The sequence below is a fragment of the Cheilinus undulatus genome, linkage group 3, assembly GCF_018320785.1.
Source record: "Cheilinus undulatus linkage group 3, ASM1832078v1, whole genome shotgun sequence".
NCBI lineage: Eukaryota > Metazoa > Chordata > Actinopteri > Labriformes > Labridae > Cheilinus > Cheilinus undulatus.
Window position 1 is genome coordinate 15744729 of NC_054867.1, and position 22464 is coordinate 15767192.

The following is a 22464-nucleotide window of genomic DNA, read 5'->3' on the forward strand; positions in this document are numbered from 1 at the left end:
TATGGGAGAGTGGCACTGTTGAAGAAAACTCTTTTTAATCTTGACTAGAGTTCACCAAACAGTATGTGGGAGACTCCATGGTCAAGTGGAAGAGAGTTCTTTGGTCTGATGAGACCAAAATGGTGCTTTTTGGCCATGGGGGCTATTCATGGCACAACATCATGCAACCTGACAGACCTTAAAAAGTTTGCAAAGAGGAATGGAGTAAAATTGCAGTGTCCAGATGTGCCAACCTGATTAAGACCTATCCACACAGACTCAGTGCTGTGATTGCAGCCAAAAGTGCATACATTTTTTTTCATTACATATCTTTATCCAATTGGCATTACCTTGAAGATTTTTTTTTCCCTCTGACATTTTTTAATTTACTTTTTTTGTCAAATGATATTGACCATGATTTATTTATACAATCATTAAAAGTATAAAACATCCAACAAAGTAAATACTATTATAACACTATAGCTATAATTGAGTTGAAATGTATGGATGGGATTTAATTGTGCAAAAAGTGCTCTGCACTAAATCCTGGGTCTACTTTAAAAACTTCCTCAGCTGGTAACAAGCTGTTAAAATAAGTTCATGTTGTATTGTTACTAACTGAAGCAATTTTATGTTTCTTTTAACAATTTTCCTGCTAGAGTACAAGGGTTTTGGACCAACAAAAGTGGACATAGCAGTTTTGGCGTCGTGAAAGTACCTCTCATTCAAAGGAGGCCCAGTTCTTTGCCATTTCAATTGGTTTAAAAATTGTTAAAGTCAACAGATGGATGTATAGTGTGCCCAATAGCACTGACAACAATTTAAACTCATAAAAAATAGTGATACCAAGTTTCAGCCCAACAGCAGTGATATATACACATGGCCCTGGTGGTGTAGCAGCACAAAACAATGTTAAACAAAGTAAATGTGACACATACATTTATAATGAACCCCTCCAAGATGGCACCCATGTAGACATATCCCTCCTATGAACAGTAGCAGTGCAGGCAGCATCTACGCATATACAGTGCTTAACAAATTTATTAGACCACCCTTACCCTAACCAAAGTAAGGTTTATGCCACAGCTGCCCTAAATTAACAGCATTAGTAATTACCAAAATCATTGTTTATGTTTCTGCAATGGTTAATACACCAATATGTAGAAGCTCTTTAACCCAAATGATATTTTTTAATGTTAAAATATAACTGTTATTGTTATCCATGAATTTTCAAATTTACTGATTTACAAAACAACTGACAAATAGAAAAGCACATTAATGTTTCTTGATTAATATGTCAAATTATAGTTATTTACTTGCATTCCTGACCAGAAAAAATCGTCTTAGTGGTTGAATGTTATGCTTGATTCATTTCTGACTTCTCAGAGAAGCCCAGTGAGCCGGTTCAAATTTGGGTGAAGTCAGTTTGAAATTCCTCATTCCTGTTCAAAATGGTAAAACGTCGAGAGCTCACTGAAAACTAAAGAGTCCACATTAAAACACTTCATGATGCTGGATGGTCTTTGAGACAAATATTTCAGGTGGTCTAATAAATTTGTTAAGCACTGTATATTTATGTCATGATTATTTTTCAACACTTGTTAACAGCCAACCAGCACATGTATAGTAAACCAGTGTGAGCTAGCTTCTCATGGGATATTTAGTTACTGTTACCAACATTTACCACCAACAGTTTTTTTGGGCTATCACACAAACCAAAAAAAAACAAAACTGATCAGATATACAGTGATATAATAATGTGCTTTGCTATTTTTTCAGTTGTTTTGTAAATCGGTAAATTTGAAAATTCTTAACAATAAATTCTTTATTGTTAAATTCTTTAACAATAATAATTATATTTTAGCATTAAAAATGTCATTTCGGTTAAAGCTTCTACATGTTGGTGTATTAACCATTGCAGAAACATAGACAATAATTTTGGTGATTACCAATGCTGTTAATTTAGGGCAGCTGTGGCATAAACCTTACTTTGGTTAGGGTTAGGGTGGTCTAATAAATTTGTCAAGCACTGTACATCATCAGTGATATCTGGTGTCAGTGAATAAAACATTAAATAATAAAAGTCAGTTCAAAGCTGTTCAGATCACTGAGTTTGTAAGGTCAAACTTCACCTTCATTATGCTGCAGTCACAGACTGCTCTGCCAGCTAAAGGCATCTTACAACCATTTTCCTAAACACAAACATTTTTTGATGTCTGTTTTAGATGCTTTTTGGTGAGAGACCGTGTTCCAGTCTGACAGGGTTTTTGTACTTTTGCTGTTAGCACTGAGATCAGTCTAAATGGCTGATATAAAGTCAAAAGAGGAAGAGGAGTGGTTCAGGAAGACACTGAGCCTGAGTCTTCAACATCCGTGGAGTCATATTCATCAGCAGACTCTGTGAGGGCTGGGTAGGGTCGTGGTTGGTCCAGGTTAACGTAGGTTATATTCAGACTAATGTAATGTTCTCCCTCCAGGCTGGACAGGATGGTGGACACAGCCAACACCAACGTAGCAAAGCTGGGCCTTAACTCTGGATCAGGGTCCCAGCACTGAAGCATGATGCTGTACCTGGAAAAATAGTCAAAACCGTCTAAGCAAACTGTGAATGTCCAACTTTCTCTGGTATATTATTGCATAAAAATAAAGCAATAATAATAAACAGTGTGCCTGGATGTATAACACATTATACGTATGTGTGGAATGTACAGTTTCCATTTCTATGTCTCGACTAGGACCAGTAGTCTAGAAAATAACATGCAATTTTTTTTCTATTTTGTTTTATAAATACAAAAAAAGTTTCATTTTAATAAGGAGATGGTGGTTGGATTTGGTTATCTTTAAGCAGAGCAAAATGAGCTGTCTCATTCAAATACTTCATTCAATGCTAAATACTAACCTTATAGCTTGCTCCAGTTTTTTTTCTGAAGAACTGTTTTATTTATCTTTCATTTAACTCTTCTATGACCCTTAACCCACATTGGATGTATGGCATGGCCAGGGTGAATGAGGGATTTGAATGGTTGATTTATTCTCCATTAATCTGTTAGTCAGTGATAAAAGCTTCCGTTCCATAATTTATCATTAAAACATTAGTAAAAGAGGTTTTGTAACAATGTTTGTGTGTGTGTGTGTGTGTGTGTGGGGGGGGGGGGGTAGCTGTGTGAGTGTGTGTTCAGGAAAAGTTTTCTTGGAGGTGTTTTTTTACAAATAAACATTAACTCAAACTGCACTGCCTAACCATGTCAGAATACCAAGTAGTGGACAATTCACGGATTTCAGAGTACTCAGTGAGCACTGGAACATCTTGTTATTACAACAGTGACTCTGTGAAACTTTTTCAACTGCTGGCTAGTTGGTGAGGGTCTTTATAAGCATTATTTCTTTTTGTTCATACTAATTCAGTGGTTTATTCTGTGAAGTCTGACATAGGATGTATGTGACTGAAGCGGCAGTGGAAATATTATTGGTTATAGTTTTATGAAAAATTATCTATTTATTTATTTATTTATGACTACTTACAGAGGGTCAGGGCAATACTGGGGCTGGGGGAGTCTTCTGCCCTTCAGTAAATAATGTGTGACATCATAAGGGTCCACCTCTGGATACGGGCTGGCTCCTCTGGTCAGCATCTCCCACATCAGCACACCAAAGGACCACTGCACCAAGGAGAAGATGTGACATATCAGGGTTTAGGTTTGTTTGTTTTACTGGCATGCATTCTGACTTTTTTTCAATTCAGTAAATTCTGACATTATCAGCATTTCAATGTTGTCCTTAACATTTTGATGTTTTCCGCAACACTTCTCAAATTAAAACATTTTCCTTAAAATGTGACCTTTTTTTATCAGCTGTTTTTCTTGCCATTCTGACTTTTTTTCCCAAACTTTTTTTCCTTTTATTCAACACATGACTTTTTATCAACTTTTCCCTTTTTCCTGAACATTTTGATTTTGTTTCTCAACATGATGACTTTTTTATTAACCTTTAGCCTTTTTTTCCTAATTTTGGAATTTTTTACATAGGTTACTGTCTTTCTGCACATCATTCTTTTGTCAATTATTTCACAGCTTTTTGCCTTTTACCGTATTTTGCTCTTATTCCTCAACCTTTTGGCTTTATTCTCAGCTTTTTAACCTTTTCATAAACAGAAGGACTTTTTTTACATCTTTTTGCCTTTTTCCACATTATTTAAGACTTTTGTATGCCTTTTCCCCCTTCATTTTTACTTTTTTCTCTCAACTTTTTGCCTTTTTTTGACTCAACTTTGTGCCCTTTTCCTCAAATTTTAATTCTATTTTTCAGCATAAAGACTTTTTATTAACCTTTGACCTTTTTTCTTAACTTTTCGCCTCTTCTCCTTCTACATTTTGACTTGTTTTTTTACATTTTGACTTTCTGCACATCATTCTTTCGTGAACAATTTGGCTTTTTTTGGTGACTATTTCCAATGTACACCATGTACCTTAGCAGTTGATGACCGCTCTGTGATTTTACATGGTCTTCATGCTTCATGGCTGAGTTGCTGTTGTTCCTAAACTCGTTCACTTTCTCATAACATCACTTAAATTGACTGTGGAATATCCAACAGGAATGAAATTTCACAAACCATCTTATTGCAAAGGTGGCATCCATCACAGTACCATGCTTGAAGTCACGGAGCTCTTCAGAACCACCCATGTTGTATCACAAATGTTTGCAAATGTAGACTGCACGGCTAGGTGTTTGATTTTATACACGTGGTAATGGGTCTGATTGACACATCTAAATTCAATAATTAACAGGTGCATTGATTATTCCTCATTTTTTTACTTTTTCCCCAACATGAGTATTTTTTTACATTTCAACACTTTATCTTAATATCATGACCTTACTCAACATTTTAACCTTCAACATTTAGCTATTCTCAAAATACTGGCTTTTCTGCACATTGGATTTTTTTCCCTGAAGTACATAGAAAAAGATCTTCCACATATTTTTTCCTTTATCATTCCTTTGTCATGTCTCTTTCACATTTTAGTTTTTGTCTGTCATATAAAGTCACTATTATTCATTTCAGATTGTTTCATAATCACTTAAAAACTCCTCATTGGAGCTTTAACAGCATTAATGAGTAGTTTAAAAAGGTTAAATATATTTTCACAAAGACTTTTTTTGAAAGAAAAGTCTCACCACGTCAGACTTGGAGGTGAACTTCTGTGTCTGCAGACTCTCAATGGCCATCCATTTGACAGGCAGCTTGGCTTTCCTGTGATCCTGAACACTGTAATACTCCTTATCAAAAACATCTCTGGCCATGCCGAAGTCTGCCACTTTGACTGTGTATGACTCATCCAGCCTTCAGACAGGGAACAGAATAATAACATTTTGTTAAAAACATAACTAAGCACTGTGATGTAACAGCATTTAACAAATGAGCCATATGAAATGTTCTTCAGCATTCTGAGACAGATATTTGGTTCTTATTCATAGTACAAAATGTTTTTTTGGATTATCTTGGTGACTCACATGCAGTTACGTGCTGCAAGGTCTCTGTGCACAAATTTCTTCTGAGCCAAATACTCCATCCCTTTGGCGACCTGCAGCCCGAACCCAATCAGATCCTTTACAGTAGGGTTCTAAAGGAATCCCAGCAACAAAAACAAAAACTTAGAACAGATAAATATGAAATATTTTATAGCAGCATCTTTGATAGTAAACTGTGGTCTGTGCATGTTTCTGATTAATGTCTAGTATTTTAATGAGTCACCCTCTTCTCGCAGCGAATAAAGTGCCTCAGGTCTCCATGCTTCATGTATGGTAGAACCACTAGAGGGAGCCCTTCCTGCGGCAGGAGGATGCCCAGCAGAGACAGCACATTAGTGTGGTGGAAAGCCTTCATTATGATGCCCTCTTTTAGAAACTGCTCCACCTCCTCAACATCTGTTATTCCTGATAACACGCAAACATATGCATTATACTTTAGTACAGAAAAGAAGATGCTAAAAAAACACAATTTTGAAAGCATTTTTTAGAAGGCATCAAGAGGGCATTTCAAATCCTGTGACCGTGTTTCCCACAGCAGAGGAAGTGAGAATTATTTCAGCATACCTTCCAAAGGTGTATCCTTGCTAAGCACATTATACTCACTGTTCAACGACTTGACAGCACAGTGGATTTCTCTGTTGTTGTGGTCTGTGAAGTAGCCGTGATAGACGGTCCCAAAATGACCTGCAGGAAATCAACAGAATAAAAGTGAATATACACTCTGTGGGCAAAACTATTTTTCAGCAAACTTGACATTTCATTCAGACTTTAATATGGAGTCCCCCCCTCTTTGCAGCTTTAATAGTCTCCACTCTACTTGGAAGGCCACAAGATTTTGGAGTGTTTTTGCTGGAATTTGTGCACCTTTCATTCTGTAGAGCATCTATGAGGTCAGGCCCTGATGTTGGGTGAGAAGGCCTGGCTTGCAATCTCTGCTCCAGTTCATCCCAAAGGTGCTTGATAGGGTTGAATTTAGTGCTCAGTGCGGGACAGTCAAGTTCTTATTTTATATGCATGTGGTAATGGGTCTGATTGAAACATCCAATTCAATAATTAACCGGTGTTGCCAAATACTTTAGACCATATAATGTCTCTGGTCGTCCTAAATATAAACTAGCTTTTACAAAGCTTTCTACAGTGAATGTTACAGTCGACGAAAATATTGTCACCCCTGGAATTTTTCAGAAAATACACCACTCTCCCAGAAATTGTTGCAGTTATAAATGTTTTTGGTATACACCTGTTTATTGCCTTTATGTGCATTGGAACAACACAAAAAAATCAGAAGAAAAAAGACTAAATTGACAAAATTTACACAAAACTCAAAAATGGGCCGGATAAAATAATTGGCACCCTTTTAAAACTGTGGGTAAATCATTTTATTTCAAGCATGTGATGCTCATTTAAACTCACCTGTGGCAGTAACAGGTGCTGGCAATCTAGAAATCACACCTAACCCTCTGGGAGAACATTTTGTGGACAGATGAGACTAAGGTAGAGCTTTTTGGAAAAGCACGTCATTCTACTGTTTACAGAAAACAGAATGAGGCCTACAAAGAAAAGAACACAGTACCTACAGTCAAACATGGTGGAGGTTCAAAGATGTTTTGGGGTTATTTTGCTGCCTCTGGCACTGGGTGCCTTGACTGTGTGCAAGGAATCATGAAATCTGGAGACTATCAAAAAATTTTGGGCAGCAATGTAGGGCCTAGTGTCAGAAAGCTGGGTCTGCATCAGAGGTCATGGGTGTTCCAGCAGGACAATGACCCCAAACATACCTCAAAAAGCCCCAAGAAATGTTTAGAGACAAAGCACTGGAGAGTTCTGAAGTGGCCAGCAATGAGTCTGGATCTTAATCCCACTGAACACCTATGAAGAGATCTCAGAACTGCAGTTGCAAAAAGCACCCTTCAAATCCAAGAAACCTGGATCAGTTTGCAAAAGAAGAGTGGTCCAAAATTCCCATTGAGAGGTGTAAGAAGCTTGTTGATGGTTATAGGAAGTGATTGCTTTCAGATATTTTTTTTCCAAGGGTGTGCAACCAAATATTAAGTTGAGAATGCCAATAATTTTGTCTGGCCCATTTTTGAGTTTTGTGTAAAATTATGTCAATTTTGTCTTTTTACTTCAGATTTTTTGTGCTGTTCCAGTGCATATAAAGGCAATAAACAGGTGTATACCAAAAACATTTGTAATTGCAACAATTTCTGGAAGAAATGGTGTATGTTCTGAAAAATTCCAGGGGTGCCAATACTTTCATCCATGACTGTATGTTTTAGAAAGCAGGAGTGGAATTCTTACCCTTTCCTATGATACGATGATGCTGCACAAGAAGCATCTCAGCAGGAATGAGAACATCCTTCACCTCCTCCAGCAGCTCTGGTCTAAAGCTGGTGATGGAGATCTTATCAGCAGGCACAAGGGGAGTGAGGGCTGGATCAATGCTGCCTGCAGCATAGGCCAGACTGGGGAACACCACCGGCCCCACTAATGGGGTGGGAGGATTCAGGGATACTACTGGTGAAAATCAGGAGAGAGGAGTCAATGTATTAGTCAGAGTACTGACAGCATGTCTAAGTAAGTGCACTTAGTAAGAGTGTCACCTCTCCTGTAGTCTCCAACAGGTGACAGCTCCACGTTATTCCTAACTGAGCAGTTCCCACTGTGAGACAGACGGCTTTCTACCATGGCGGCTAAGAAAAAAAAAAAATTTCACAATACTTTTTAATCATCAACCATAGATGAAGAACACCTGCACATATTATGCTACACCAGGGATGTTCTAGTTGAATGGCCCAAATCCCTCCCACTTCTGCTCACTGTTACATCAACAGGTCGGATCAAGGTCCACAGAGCAGAGATGAGCCTACCTTTCTTCTTCTTCCTCAAGTGTTTCATGACCACAAAGGCCAGCACTGCCCCAGCCACAAGCGCTGCCAGGATCCCCAGAACAATGCCCACCATGTAGTGGTTGCTGACCCTCACCACCGCACCAACGTTGTGTATTTGTCCATTGATGGAGATCTGGAAGAACAGTTTATCAGAGCAAGTTACTACTACTATTTCTGTTTCATTATCATTACCACTCTCATTTCATTATCATTACCATACTTTAAAACTAAGTTTTAAAGTACGTTTTCATGATCTTTCCTCCTCTTCAGCCCCCTTGTCCGTGGGGTTCCTCAGGGGTCTGTTTTAGTCCCTCTCCTGTTCTCAATGTATATGCTGCCACTTGGTGCTCTATTAGGAAAACATGGCTTAAATTTTCATTTTAATGCAGATGACTTACAGCTCTACCTCCCACTAAAAAGCCAAAGCCCACAGTGGCTACAATCACTATTCCACTGCCTCCAAGGAATAAAAGACTGGCTGGCTCAAAACGTCTTACTCCTAAATGAACAAAAAACTGAAGTAGTCCTTTTCGCCCCTCCTGACTCCACCAGTTCCCTGCAGAAAGACGTTGGCCGACTATCATCCCACCTCCAACCATCTGGAAAAAATCTTGGCGTGATTTTTGATTCTGCTTTAAAATTTGACAAACACATAAATTCTGTAGTGAAAGGACGCTTTTATCAATTACGTTCTTAGAAAAAGTGAAATCGTTTTTATCTTTTACAGACACTGAAATACGTATCCAAACATATTTATAACATCACAGCTTGACTACTGTAACTCCCTCTATTTGGACGTCAGTCAGTCCGCTTTGTCTCGCCTGCAGTATGTGCAAAATGCTGCAGCTGGATTTTTAACAGGTACCTGCAAATGGGAGTACATCACCCCTGTACTCGCCTCCCTTCATTGGCTACCAGTTAATTTTAGAATACATTTTAAATTTTATTGCTGGTTTTTAAATCTCTCCATGGTTTAGCCCCCTCCTATTTATCAGACATTTTAATCCCATATACCCCACCTCGGTCCCTTTAGATCCTCTGAGCAGTCCCTCCTGGTCGTCCTTCGAGTCAAACGCAAACTCAGAGGTGACCGTGCTTTTTCAGTGGCAGGTCCACGTCTGTGGAACAATCTGCCTCCTCAAGTTAGAGTTACAAACACTCTACAGTCATTCAAGGCCCAGCTCAATACCCACCTGTTCTCTTTGGCTTTTGATACTGCTTAAAAACTTCTCCAATCTGAGCTACATCTTCCTTTCAGTGAATGTGTACTCTATGCCACGTTATTGTGTCTTGTCTATGATCTCCTGCATTGTTCGGCTGTTTCTTACTATGCTTTAAGTGGGAAGCAATTTAGTCAGCTGAAAGCTGTTTAAAACGTGCTGTATAAAGAAAGTTTACTTACTTACTCTTTAGTTGTCATTGCTCTGATGGAATTTCAAAGTTTCAACTAATTAGGGGAAAAATCTAATGAAAACATGACAAGCAGGTTCATTGGCTCTACTTTAGGTTTGAAGATTTCAGGAGAAAATAATGTGCGTACTTTTATAAGAGTATTTTAATACGCACAGAACACATAGCTAGATTGTCGTGAATGCACTAAATAACTTCCGAGCTGAGTTACTGTAGAAGATCAATATAAATCTATGGTTTTGAACTTTGAAATTAGGAAAGATATAATGTATGCATGCAAGCTGTTGAAAAGACTGATCATTGCTGAAGGTGTCTGAGCCCATAGTGCAGCTATCACTTTGCTGCTGCTGTTTTAGACAGATGGGGGACCATGGGAGGAAGTTTGGGAACATAACAGGGATGCTTCTTTATTAGAGGGTTTTAGGAGTCAGAGTAAGACCAAGGACATTAGCTGTAGCTGGCTTAAGAGATTTATCTCTATTGGAGTGGAAACAAACTTGGGATCCCACAAGGGGAGCAAGAAAATGTCACTGGAAAGAGCATCAAATATCTATAAACTCGCCAGTCTTGATGGCACTGTCAGCTGGGAGTGATGGAAGGAAATTAAAGGTTTAAAACATTAAACACAATGCTATTAAAAACTTTTTGGGCTGAGGGTCTCTTGATTTCCAGATGTAGTGCAAAGATCTGTTTCATGGCAGCAGCCTGTGAATAACTATACATACTGTATATGAAAGTGGCATCAGTCTACTATGTATTGTAAATTATCATCAATATCCCCAAAAGTGAAGGTATCTATGTACTGGCAAGGGTGTAGTACAGGGTATACATGTGTGTACTGTGGTCTTTGTCAGATTGTTCTCACAGTACATAAGGCTGATTGGATCCTGATACATGTTTGGTCCAGGTAAGTCATTCATTTAATAAGTAAGACTGACCTCCACTGGCAGCCCTTCACTGGGGATGGTCATGTTTTTGGGGATCCTGCAGGTGATCTCATTATCCAGGACTTTAGCATCACAGTTCACTCCTGCCACCGTCATAATGATGGTCATACAGGAGCTCACCAGATTCAGCTTCTGATGCTGCCAACAGAGATGTACATCACAATGTTATAAGCCAAATTAGAGCATTTTAATCCTCATTCAAGAGACAATATCCATAGTACTATTTCTTTCTTACATGTAATGAAACTTCATCAAACCCAGGGTACAAACTCAAAACATGTCCCTCTGTTTCAAATGGGATGGGCCGGCCATAAGGGTGGTAGGAGAACTCTTTTTTCCAGAGTCCTACCGCTCCGTCCATGTCAAAAGAAAGCTCTCCTTCCTCTGTCTCATCTCTGTGAAATGCAGGAGAGAAACACTCCATCCTTGTAGGCAAGGACTTGCCAATGCACTCCTGAAAAACAGTGCCGTGACCAGTTAATGCTGGGCCCAGACAATAAAAAAGACAGATAAACAGGTGGTACTAAATATCAGACTTATAAAATAACACTTTTTGAATGGATCTAGTAAATTGTATGATGTACACTGTACCCTTGTTACAGGTTTTAAGTGGCTCTCATTGGGTTTAAAGCGGATGATGGTGCGGTACACAGAATCCAGGTTTTCCCCTTGAATTACAATCTTGGACCCTCTGCAACACAGAGAGATCATTAAGTTTTCAGTTCAAATAGCATCATGTTCTCTCACAGATTATGATGATGTGTAGTTATAAGAAGTTGAATTATTCTATCATTTTGGCTAAAACTGGATTTTTAAAATGCATTTCGCCTCTTTCAGACTAGGTGCATGTTTGATGCATGACCATTCCTGTCTGTTTTGACTTAAAGACGCGTGCAGCTTGTGGTAAAAATATCTGAAAATATTTCCTCATGACTTTCTATATGTGCATTGCATCGGCCAAATGCAGCACACACACAAGGCAAGTCAAAAACACTTATTCTAACTGATAGGTCAGGACTCAGAAGTGGGTCACAAAGCCATTTTCAGCGGGTCACAGATGTGTGCCTGGGAAAAATGTGGCAAAAGTCTACATTGTACTTTTTGAAGGATATGTCTCCATCTCTTTCTTCCATCACATTTTTTGTTTCATCTCAAGTTCAAGCTGCCCCTTCTTTCATTAAAAACATTTTGTTTTGATAAGAAACATTAGAAATATGGGTCAGGATTTGTCATTAAGGAGGTGGTGGTGAGTCCTGATGCAATACCAGTTGAGAACCACCCATCTATAAATAATTCACATGCACACCAAAATGAAAATCAAGCCGTGACACAGCTGTGCCATTATGCAGCTGCTACACATCCAGTCTGATACAGCTGTTAGTCTGGCTTAAATCTTACATTCACAAATAGTCAGTATATTTACATGCAGTTGACAAAGTCAGATTATTGTGCCAGTCTGACTAAAATTTGATTAAGAAAATGCATGTAAACATGTTCTGAATTAAATCCCGCTAAATTGAATTACTCAAAGTTGGACTAAGACACATAGAGTGTGTACTTCAAATCAATTTACTCCTGCATTTACACACTTTAATAGGACCCTAAGTGGACTAGATGTGCTGTGCACGATCTGAAGCCTCAACACCTGGACATCAAACAGCATAAATGCTAACATAGCTGAAAGGGGACATACTGGCATCCAGCATTTTGAAGTAGGAAATACTTGAAGTGATGCATCAATTTTTTCTCTGGTCTGTACCTGGACTAACCTGTCAGATGGATGTGTTTCACACATCCATCTGGGAAAGCTTCAATAGGAAACGTTTGTTTTTGAAAAGAAAACAACTCACTGTTGTTCTTTGTTCTTCTTTTAACGGAGAATTGTTGTCAAGTTCTGATAAAACTTACACTTTAGCAGCATCCACACTAAGCTCTTCCGCCATAATTGCACCCACCTCTTGCTGCTGCTTGTTAACGTCACGACTCTGCTGCGCCTGAAAGTACTGCCCCTCGTCGCTGATCAGTCCTGTCACTTTCTAACCGGGCCCAAATGGTTCAGATGGGAGTTTAACAAGATGGATTCACCAGTGAAAAACAAGTAAATGGGCGTATCCATCTGCTTTGCAAGGTTATACCTGGACAGTAGTCCAGTTAAATATGCCTAAACTGTGCATGTAAACATAGTGAGTGTCACCCCAATTCCAGACCCAGTTTATGGAGGGTGTTTCAGGCATCTAATTCAGGACGTGTGGATATTCTCCCTCACAGAATTAAGTTTATCAGTTTGAACATCATATATATTGTCTTTAAGCTCAATTCAATTTCATTTAGATTGAAAAGGATTTGAAAATGACTGTTTACTGTTTTTATTCACATTTTACACAAGGTCCCAATTTTTCTGCAATCAGGATCTGTAGTTCAACATTTTTTTCTCTTGCATTTCCTTTCTCTTCACATAAAAAAGTTTCCTTCCAGATGAAGAAACACATCAGCTGGCTTTTTCTAGGGCTTACCTGTCAAAACTACAGCCAGGTAGGACGGATGTGATCTTTGGGTTTTCTTTGTAGTAAAACACCTTTGTTGTGAGGACAGGAGACTTGTCAATGAAAACACTCAGAGGAACATCCCTCACCTCGGAGATTTGCTGGGACAGACAGATGATGGAGGACACATTGCCTTTGGGCTCTGTGACACTGTAGTGAGACAGAGATTTGTGAATAGCTGTAGGAGATCAAAAAGCATCTTTCTCTGTGGTATATTTTCAGTGGAAAATAAGATAACATCAGTGGAAAATAGCTGTGGTTTGAGTCAGCCTCTGGATGATGATGCCTTCTCAGAAGTTAACCAGGAGTTTTCTAAACCTTTATTTTACATGCAGGTCTTAACAAGTTCATCACGGCAATAAAAATGTTCTCAGCCGCAACTCCTCATCTTAACTTCTAACAAGCAGCCTGACTATAAACAGCTGTAGGTCAAAAGGTTGTAAGGGGAATTTGAAACGAGTGCAGATAAAAGGAGGATAATATTCCAGACCTTTTAATGGGACAGGGCACGTCATTTAGAGTGACTCTTCTGGTCTTCCCAGCATCCAAGTGTGGTCCAGTCACTGTGATGAGTGTTCCCCCAACACGAGGCCCGTAGTTAGGCTGGATTTCTGTGATGTTTGGTATCTGATGGGACAGTTTAATGAAGTTTAGGGAAACATGCTTCTGGAAATTAAACTGCAAATACATTTTTTTCAACTTTTAATAGTCTGGATGTACAAAGTGAGATAGAAAAGATTACCACAAATGTGAATCCTGGCATTTCTGCCTTTCCATCAATAGAGTAACGGCCGTCCACCTTGCCCTCATGCACCTCCACTGTAATGTTGACCGGTTTGGACAGCTCAGTGGCCCCAGAGCGAATCTTGCACACCAGGCTACAAACAGCAGCACAAAAAAACAAACAGCATGTCAGTGGCACGCAAAGTTACTGCAAAGCAAGAGACAATCAAATCTGCCACTTTATGCCATTCAGGAAATGATATGAGGGATGGAAGTCACAAAACTTAAATAACGGAAGTTGAGGTAATAAAAACTTATAAGTGAAAACAATCAAAATGCTTTGGAACAAAAGATGGAGTGATAAATTACAGCTAATAAAGCATCCAGCTTGGATGTTATTTTATAGATGCCTTTACAGACAGACCACAGTGCTGAAAAAATAATAAATTTTGTTCCTCCATTTTATCAGAAGACCACTCTAAAAGAAATTCAGATCTCTTCCTTTCTTACCTAGATATTTTCCAAAATCTGCCAACAGTTTGAGCAGTATATTCTCAATGAACTTTACATGGACACTCACTGTGTGATATTGCTTTTGGCTGTAAGGACAGTGCAGGCAGTCTGTCCCATTCGGACCTGGTGGGTTCTGGAGGTGATGGCAGGTCTTGAGGGAGACTGAAACTCCCATCCACATACTGTGAGCTCTGTTTGACCGTCAGGGGGAGCAGTCCGCGGAAAGAACTGCGTCAATAGAGCAGAATATATGTTGCCACCTTGAAATGAAATGTTCAGTGGCACTAAGCGCTGATGGGATACTGCCAAAGAACAAACCTCACCCCAGTGATCCCTGGTGGGCAGGACTCGTTCCTCCAGTGACTGTGACACTCACTCCTCCAGGAGCACACTCCAGAGCACCAGCCACAGCCCATAAACTTAGGAGCTGTCAGACACATGGCACAGGTAAGGAAGTGTTGACAGCCTGGCCCTCTTTGGGGAACCTGGAACATCTGCAAAGGAGGGTTGAAAACACTAAAGTAATGACAGTAAAGACACCCTGTGCTGTTTAATTATGAATGTGCCTATTTAACATTTCTGCTGAATGGAATGACCTAAGTTCACTCCTTAATAAATTATTCCTTTCATGTCAGGAGAGATGTTAGGTGATACTGTGCTTCATTCAGCCCCAGGCTTGTAATAAAAAGGTCACATAAACAGCTCCAAGTTCAGTTAATTAATCCCATTAATGGCCAGTTTGAAACAAAGAGAGAAACTGTTGAGTTTTGCTTCCTTTCCTTGTTGTGTCCCAATTTAAAAATCCCATGTGGGTATTGATCCAGCGCCAGCCTCTAGTATCCACCCTGCTTCAAACTAAGGAGTCATATCAAGTGCATTGATTTTGTTTCCCCACTTATTCATTCTCCAGGTCACAGAAGTCAAACCATATCCCAGCATGCACTGAGCAGAACGCAAGAAGGCAACCGGGACAGGTCTCCAGAGCATCGTAGGCTCACAGACAGATAATCAGTCAAACTCCAAACTCATTTGTAATGGTAATGTAATCAGAGCTGCACGTCAGTTCAGCTGTAGGTGGAAAGATGTCTACAAGATCCTGCAGCCATGACAAAGAGATGATATCCACTAAGCAATTATACTACTTTATAAAATCTACTGTTAATCTTTGCATCATACACTAAAATAAAAACATAGGACTGCTCTCCTACCTTGTCTCCAACAACAAAAAGAAGATACTCTGATGAGTAGACAGCAGCTATAGAGGACACTCTCTGGTTCTCAACCAAAGAGTAGTTGGCAAAGATAACAGGGCTCGATCTTGTCAGCACAAGCTGCAAAAAAAAGGCATAACAAATTATTATCAATAAAACAAGTTAAATTAATTAAAAACAGATACAGTAGTAATTGTTTAAATTATGCTCTATACCTGCAGCAGACGCCCAGTGGAGGTCCCGATATGGGCCACAGTTTTGTTCTCTATGGTTGTGACCAGCAGGGATGTAAGCAGGACGTCTGTCATCTGCCTGTTGAAGAGGTCCACCCGGTAATACGGCTTTGACACCATGGTAGGGTGGTCTCTGCATGTGGCATTGTTCTCCATGCTCTAGGACCAATTCAACAGAGATCCACGGACAGAAGCAGAAGGAAAAAAACCCTCATTATTTTAGGCTAAGAAGTGCATTGTTCAAAGGGCAGGCTGTTCTCAGAGGCTGTATCAAAACATATTCAGGGAAAGCTGACTGGAAAGGAAAAGTGTGATAAGAGAAGGTGCAACAGAGATGAACTCAGCCTTCAGAAGATTGTCCAACAAAAGAGATTTAAGAATTTAGGGGAGCTTGACAAGGAGTGGACTGAGGCTGGATTCACTGGAATCCACCACACACAGACGGATCCAGGAGATAGGCCACAAGTGTTGTGTGCTTAGTGTCATGCCACTCCTAAACCACAGACGATGTCATAAACATCTCACGTAGGCTAAGGAGGAAAAGATCTGGACTGTTGCTCAGTGGTCCAAAGTAATCTTCTCAAATGAAACTCAATTTTGAAAGTAAATTTCCCAAATTTCATTTCCACCTTTTAAATCAAGGTACCGGAGTCTGGAGGAAGCCAACGCTGTCAGCCATCTACCAGGAGATTTTAGAGTGCTTCATGCTTCAATCTGCTAAGAAGTTTTATGGAGACTCCTCTTCCAGCAGCACTTGGCACCTGCCCACAGCAAAGACAGAAACTGGTTTGCTGACAGTATTACTGTGCTTGATAGGCCAGCCAACAGGTCTGAACTGAGCCCCTTGGAGAATTTCTTGAGAATCAACAAGAGGAAGACGAGAGACACCAGACTCAACAATACAGACAAGCTGAAGACTCAGAAATAGTACAGAAATGGTTTAAAGACAACAAGGTGAATGTTAAGGAGTGGCCGAGTCAAAGCCCAGACCTTAATCCAATAGAGAATATGTGGACTTGAAAAAGGCTTGAAAAGGCACCTTTACTAAATACTAAGTTGAAGGGGGTGAATATTTATGCAACCACTTATTTTACATTACATATGTTATTTAATGGACATTACAATTTGGAATTTCTCCTTGTGGGACTAATAAAGGAATATTTTATCTTCTTACTTCGTAGAAATCTGTTTTCACTTTGACATTGACGCATTTTTTTTAAGTCAAATTATATTGACGATGACTGATTTATTAAATCAATAAAAAAGGTAAAACATCCAACGAGGCGAATACTTTTTATAAGCACTGTAGCAAGAAGGTAGGAGAAAGAGAAAAAAACATGTGGAGGTCACCACGGTGATAATGAGAAAGTCCCAGGCACATCAGAGGCATAGGGTTAATTGTGTTATGAAAATGTGATCATTTTATAATCTGGGAGGCCGTGGTGAATGATAATGTGCATAACTAGTGAAAGGAAGATTGCCTTGTAGCTACAGACACACAGTAGGGTGGAACACTGTTTGAATAAAGGGAGTCCCTGTTTAAATGTGGCTTCATAACCAGCAGATGAAAACAAGAAGAAATCTAATGATGAATTTTTATGGCATATAAAAGAGAAAAAGGAAACAGGGCATTAAATCAAGAGGTTGCAAAAATTTAAAGGTATGCATTCTCCCAGTATATGAACAAACGTATTCAGCCACTTGACCTTTGACCTAATTTGTCAGAGATAAAGGTGATAGTCTCATTAAAAGTGGATATTCTACATGATTGAATCTCATGTTTATTTTAGGTCTGATTCAGTGGCAAGCCTACAATGCAGAACAGCAGCTTTGGATGATTTTAATTGAAAAGATACGAGTTATTTACTAACAAATAAAGCAGAAATATTTCACATTATGAAACAGTCTAACTGCAGTTACGCAACATTCAGACCAGCTGCAAAAAGAACGGGACATCTTAGGAGTAAATCTCTACTTAACTAAGTAAAAAAGAATCAACTTGAAAATAGGTTTTCAACAGATTCAGATATCATCCTGGAATCAGGAAATCCTGAATAACCTCCTTACTTTCAAAGTCATCTGTTTATTTAAGAAGTCGAGGCATATTTTCCCACTCAGCAGCAGCCAAAAATGACAATATATTGGAATGGAAACAGTAAGAAATAAACATGACGGTAAAAAAAAAAAAGACTTTTTAGACCTAAAAAATGAACTCAGTTGCTTATTAATACTAAATGCATGGCCACAGTGGAATTTTGGAAGAGTGAAATAACCTCTCCCACTCGCTCAATGCACAAGTCACAAAGTCATCTCTCCTCAGTCCTACCTGGCGTCTGTCCAATGTTCAACAGTTGCTTCTGAATAGTGATGAGTGTGTACACTGCCTTTTTCCATTCTTAGTTTTCCATGCAAAAAAGCTATTTTTATCCCTTTTTTCTTGGACTTAATGATAGCTTGGACTTAGTGATAGCTTACTTATACTGACACTCTGAGTTTAGACTGCAGTCCTTGGCAGACTTGGACACATTTTTAACTCAACAGTGGCAAAAGTTTCCATTTATGGCCAAATCAACAAGAAGATATGACACTAGAAAGATCATGTGCATGAAGTAAATGACAAGTTAAGGTCTAAGAGGAAAATTTAATGTATTTTTTAAATCAGTGCTTCAAACTGAAAATATTTTTATCATGACTCATTATCAAAAGTCTAATTTTAGGAAAAGGCAAGAAGAGTTGCTTTTTAACATAAAATGTAAAAGTTATCTAGAATAAGATTAAATTACTGATCTCCCTCTCATGTCTATGCCAAGTTAGCAGCCAGAGCCAACAGGAAGATCTTAGATTTGCATTGATTTGGAAGCAGAGGAAAACAGCTGTCCTATTTACAACCTCAGATAAAGAAAACCACCCACCAGCAGCTCATTTGTTTATGACTCATAGTATTAATCAATCTCTGTTGTGTGGAAACTTCACAATGATGTCAAGATTCCTGAAACTTACTGCTCCTGGCAAAGAATTATGCAAACAAGACACAGCGTGTTCATTGGAGCTGAAGAGAAGCTACTGCTTTTTAACTTTGAAACATGCCTGACTAACTTATTTCATTTTCAGCCACACTGAGCTAATGCAAAGCTGCAGCTTTATATTTTACAAAGCCATGAAAACACCCTTTCTAACCTTTAACTCTCAACAACAAATCCATGTTTACCATGCTATTCATTTGTGCACGAAATAAAGTTTTAACCAGGAGAACACAACTCTTATGAGATAATAAGCCCCACAGGTCAGGATTACTTCATACCTTTGCGACAGTGTCAAAATTAATCAGCTATGTAAGCTAGAAGTATGCCTTAAGGAAGTTAGGACAAACACTTTATGGACAAAAATTTCTGGCCACACCTGTTAATTAATGAATTTAGGTGTTTCAATCAGACCTGTTGCCACAGGTATATAAAATCAAGCACCTAGCCATGCAGTCTCCATTTGCAAACATTTGTGATACAAAATGAGTCGTTCTGAAGGGCTTAGTGACTTCAAGTATGATACTGTGATGGATGCCACCTTTGCAACAAGACGGTTCATGAAATTTCATCCCCTGCTGGATATTCCATACTCAACTGTAAGAGAAATTTTTAGAAAATGAAGGTGTTTAGGAATAACAGCAACTTAGCCGCAAAGCAGAAGACAGCATAAAAATCACAGAGCAGGGTCAACAACTACTAAGGTGCATAAAAGTCACCAACACTCTGCTGAATGCATTATGCCTACAGTGAAGTTTGGTGCAGAAGGGATAATGGTATGGGGCTGTTTTTCAGGGCTGCAGCATAAAAAGACATTTTGGACAATGCTATGCTATGCTTCCAACTTTGTGGCAACAGTTTGGGGAAGGCCCTCTTCTATTCCAAGAAGAGTGTGCCACAGTGCACAAAGCCAGGACTAGAAGCAAGACTTGGTTTGACATGTTTGGCATGGAATAACTTGACTGGCCGGCACAGAGCCCTGAACAAAACCCCACCAAGCGGCTTTGGGATGAACTGGAGCACAGATTGCAAGCCAGGCCTTCTCGTCAAAAATCAGTGCCTGATCTCATATATGCTGGTTTGTGTTATTTTGTTTTTATCAGGCCATCCTTCTAAGCTGTAAATAAATTTTGACTTGTCCAAAATGCAAGAGCAATACTAATGACTAGAGCATTCTGCACTGGCTCCCTGTAAAATCTGAGGTAAAATTTGAATTTCTGACTCTCAATAACAATTTTTTTAATGGTCAGGCACCAACTTATCTTAAAGAGCTTGTTGTCCCATATTATCCCCCTTGAACATTACACACCCAAAATGCAGGCCTGCTCATGTGACCGTCAGTCTCTAAAAGTAATATGGGAGATAGAGCAATCAGCTACCAGGCCCTTCTCCGATGGAATCATGTAATAGTGAGGACAACAGACACCAACTTTATCCTTAAGAGTAGGTTTAAAATATTACTTTTGGTAAAGCTTATAGTTGGGGCTGGCTCAATCTTCATCTTCAACCAATTATCTTCCTAGGAGCTAATGGGCTCCCATGTCCCATGGTTCCTCTGGATTGCTGGTGTTGACACCTGCTTTTGTGGACCACCCCACCCACCCCAACTACTACAACTATAAATATCAGCCTCACATCTGTTACCAATTTGGAATAAACTACAAAACAATTAGCTTATTTATTTTTATCTGTCCTAACCCCAAAGATTAAACCTAAGAGAATATATAGAGAATATATCCCTAAACCAAAAATCTCTTATACAAGGACTAAAGTGCATGGCATAGACTATTAAGGGTACACCAAAACCCCCATTTTTTATATTTAAGGAGCACAGTTTTGGTAAAAAAAAAATAATTAAAAAAAAAAAAATTTGAGTGTACAATTTTGAGTGTACAGCCAGGAACAACAATTGCACAGTAATATGCAGCTCTATATTTGGGGCTAGATCCCTCCATAAGAAACTCTGACTTAAGGCATGACAATAGGGTATTTTTAGTGATCATTTTGGTCTTTTGTGATGGCACCATGTAAGATTATGCAACAAAAATCTTGACCTATTTGGCCTATTCAGCACTACAATTGTGATCCTGGCCAGTCGTTGTAGTCATTGTCATGACTGTCTTTGCACCTGTGTAAGTTCATAGGTCATTTAGTCACAGACTGTCAATCACGGCTATAACTGAAGAGCTCTGTGTGATGCTAGCAGCCTTGTACTCTGAAAAGAAATTATATGAAGAAAAAATTGTAGACATGCCTTCATGCATTAAGAAAAAGAAAATATGGACCTGGGGTAGAAATGTAGAAACATACAAAGAAAATTGGTCCAGTTACCCTTGCTGAATGTAAATAGAAAACCCCTGGAGGAATAAAGATTTAGAGGAGTCTGGCTGCAGACAGTTCATTTGTACAACCTATTTCCAGTCTTATTATTTTTTCTTTTTGATACAACTTTATTCATAAACAAAGTCTGGCAGCTGCATTCATGAAACGACCACCTTGCAAACATTACAGACTAAGAAACATTTCATAAAATAGATAGAGCAAAAGGGCTCACTTTAGCTTCATTAGCTTAAGCCTACTCTAACGTAGCTTGCTAGCTACATAATTAACAGTACTACATAAATCAGTTGAGCTAAATTAGCTTTTGCAACATGAGCTTTAGCATAGCGAGCTAAAGCTTATATAGCTATGTAGATATGGTTGCTACATAGCTTACATAGACACTTTGTGAGTTTTGCTTTAGCCACATTAACTACATAGATATGTTAGATATGTAGCTCCATTGTCTATTGCTAAGTCACCTTTAGCAACTTGAGTTTTAACAAATGTAGCTCAAGTGTAGATATGTAGATCACATTGCTGCTTTGTGAGTTTACGTTAGCTACACTTACTATGGAAATACCAAGTACTGTTAGCTATAGCTAAGCTTAAGCAATGAAGGTCTTAGCAGACATAGCTTATGTGTAAATGTGTAGCTTACATAGCTGCTTTGTGAGCTTAGCTTTAGCTACATAAGCTATGTAGCTCTATTATCTATATACATATCTTCACTTTCGCTATGTTTGCTAAAACTCAAGTTACTAAAGCTAACTTAACTATAGCTAACTTACCTACGTATCTTATATAACTATGTAGTTCATGTAGCTAAAACTAAGCTCACAAAGCAGCTACATGAGCTACAAATCTACACTTAATCTATATTCATTTAAACACTTTGGATAAGATAACTTAGCTATAGATAATGGAGCTGTGTAGCTAACATAGCTAAAGCTAAGTTCACAAAGTAGCTATGTAAGCTACGTAGCTGTTATCTATGTAGCTTTTATCCTGTAAGCAGATTGTTTACTCTACTTTATAAACATTTTGTAATCAGATTTTGCAGGTCAGGTTTTCAACTCAATGTTTGGTATCCTAACCCTTACCTTAACTCTGAGCAGAAGTTAAATATGATTTTATTTTAAAAATGAT

General features: G+C 38.8%; 1 protein-coding gene across 2 annotated transcripts in view; it reads right to left on the reverse strand.

Moving 5' to 3' along the window:
- Positions 1-1963: 1963 nt before the first annotated feature.
- Positions 1964-22464, reverse strand: part of mst1rb (macrophage stimulating 1 receptor b) — a 28370-nt gene continuing 7869 nt past the window's right edge. Inside the window, exons 3-21 of one of the 2 annotated variants that reach the window (XM_041783120.1) lie at positions 15959-16135; positions 15741-15863; positions 14856-15026; positions 14600-14760; positions 14039-14174; positions 13787-13923; positions 13267-13446; positions 11345-11444; positions 10989-11207; positions 10745-10891; positions 8376-8529; positions 8109-8198; positions 7807-8019; positions 6109-6189; positions 5729-5910; positions 5488-5597; positions 5152-5317; positions 3502-3638; positions 1964-2550 (exon numbers count right to left, since the gene is read on the reverse strand). In XM_041783120.1, the coding sequence (XP_041639054.1) occupies positions 2319-2550; positions 3502-3638; positions 5152-5317; positions 5488-5597; positions 5729-5910; positions 6109-6189; positions 7807-8019; positions 8109-8198; positions 8376-8529; positions 10745-10891; positions 10989-11207; positions 11345-11444; positions 13267-13446; positions 13787-13923; positions 14039-14174; positions 14600-14760; positions 14856-15026; positions 15741-15863; positions 15959-16135 (2916 nt within the window). In that variant the 3' untranslated portion in view covers positions 1964-2318. Of the gene's footprint in view, positions 2551-3501; positions 3639-5151; positions 5318-5487; positions 5598-5728; positions 5911-6108; positions 6190-7806; positions 8023-8108; positions 8199-8375; positions 8530-10744; positions 10892-10988; positions 11208-11344; positions 11445-13266; positions 13447-13786; positions 13924-14038; positions 14175-14599; positions 14761-14855; positions 15027-15740; positions 15864-15958; positions 16136-22464 lie in introns of both variants that reach the window. The other variant, XM_041783118.1, reaches the window with a different exon arrangement.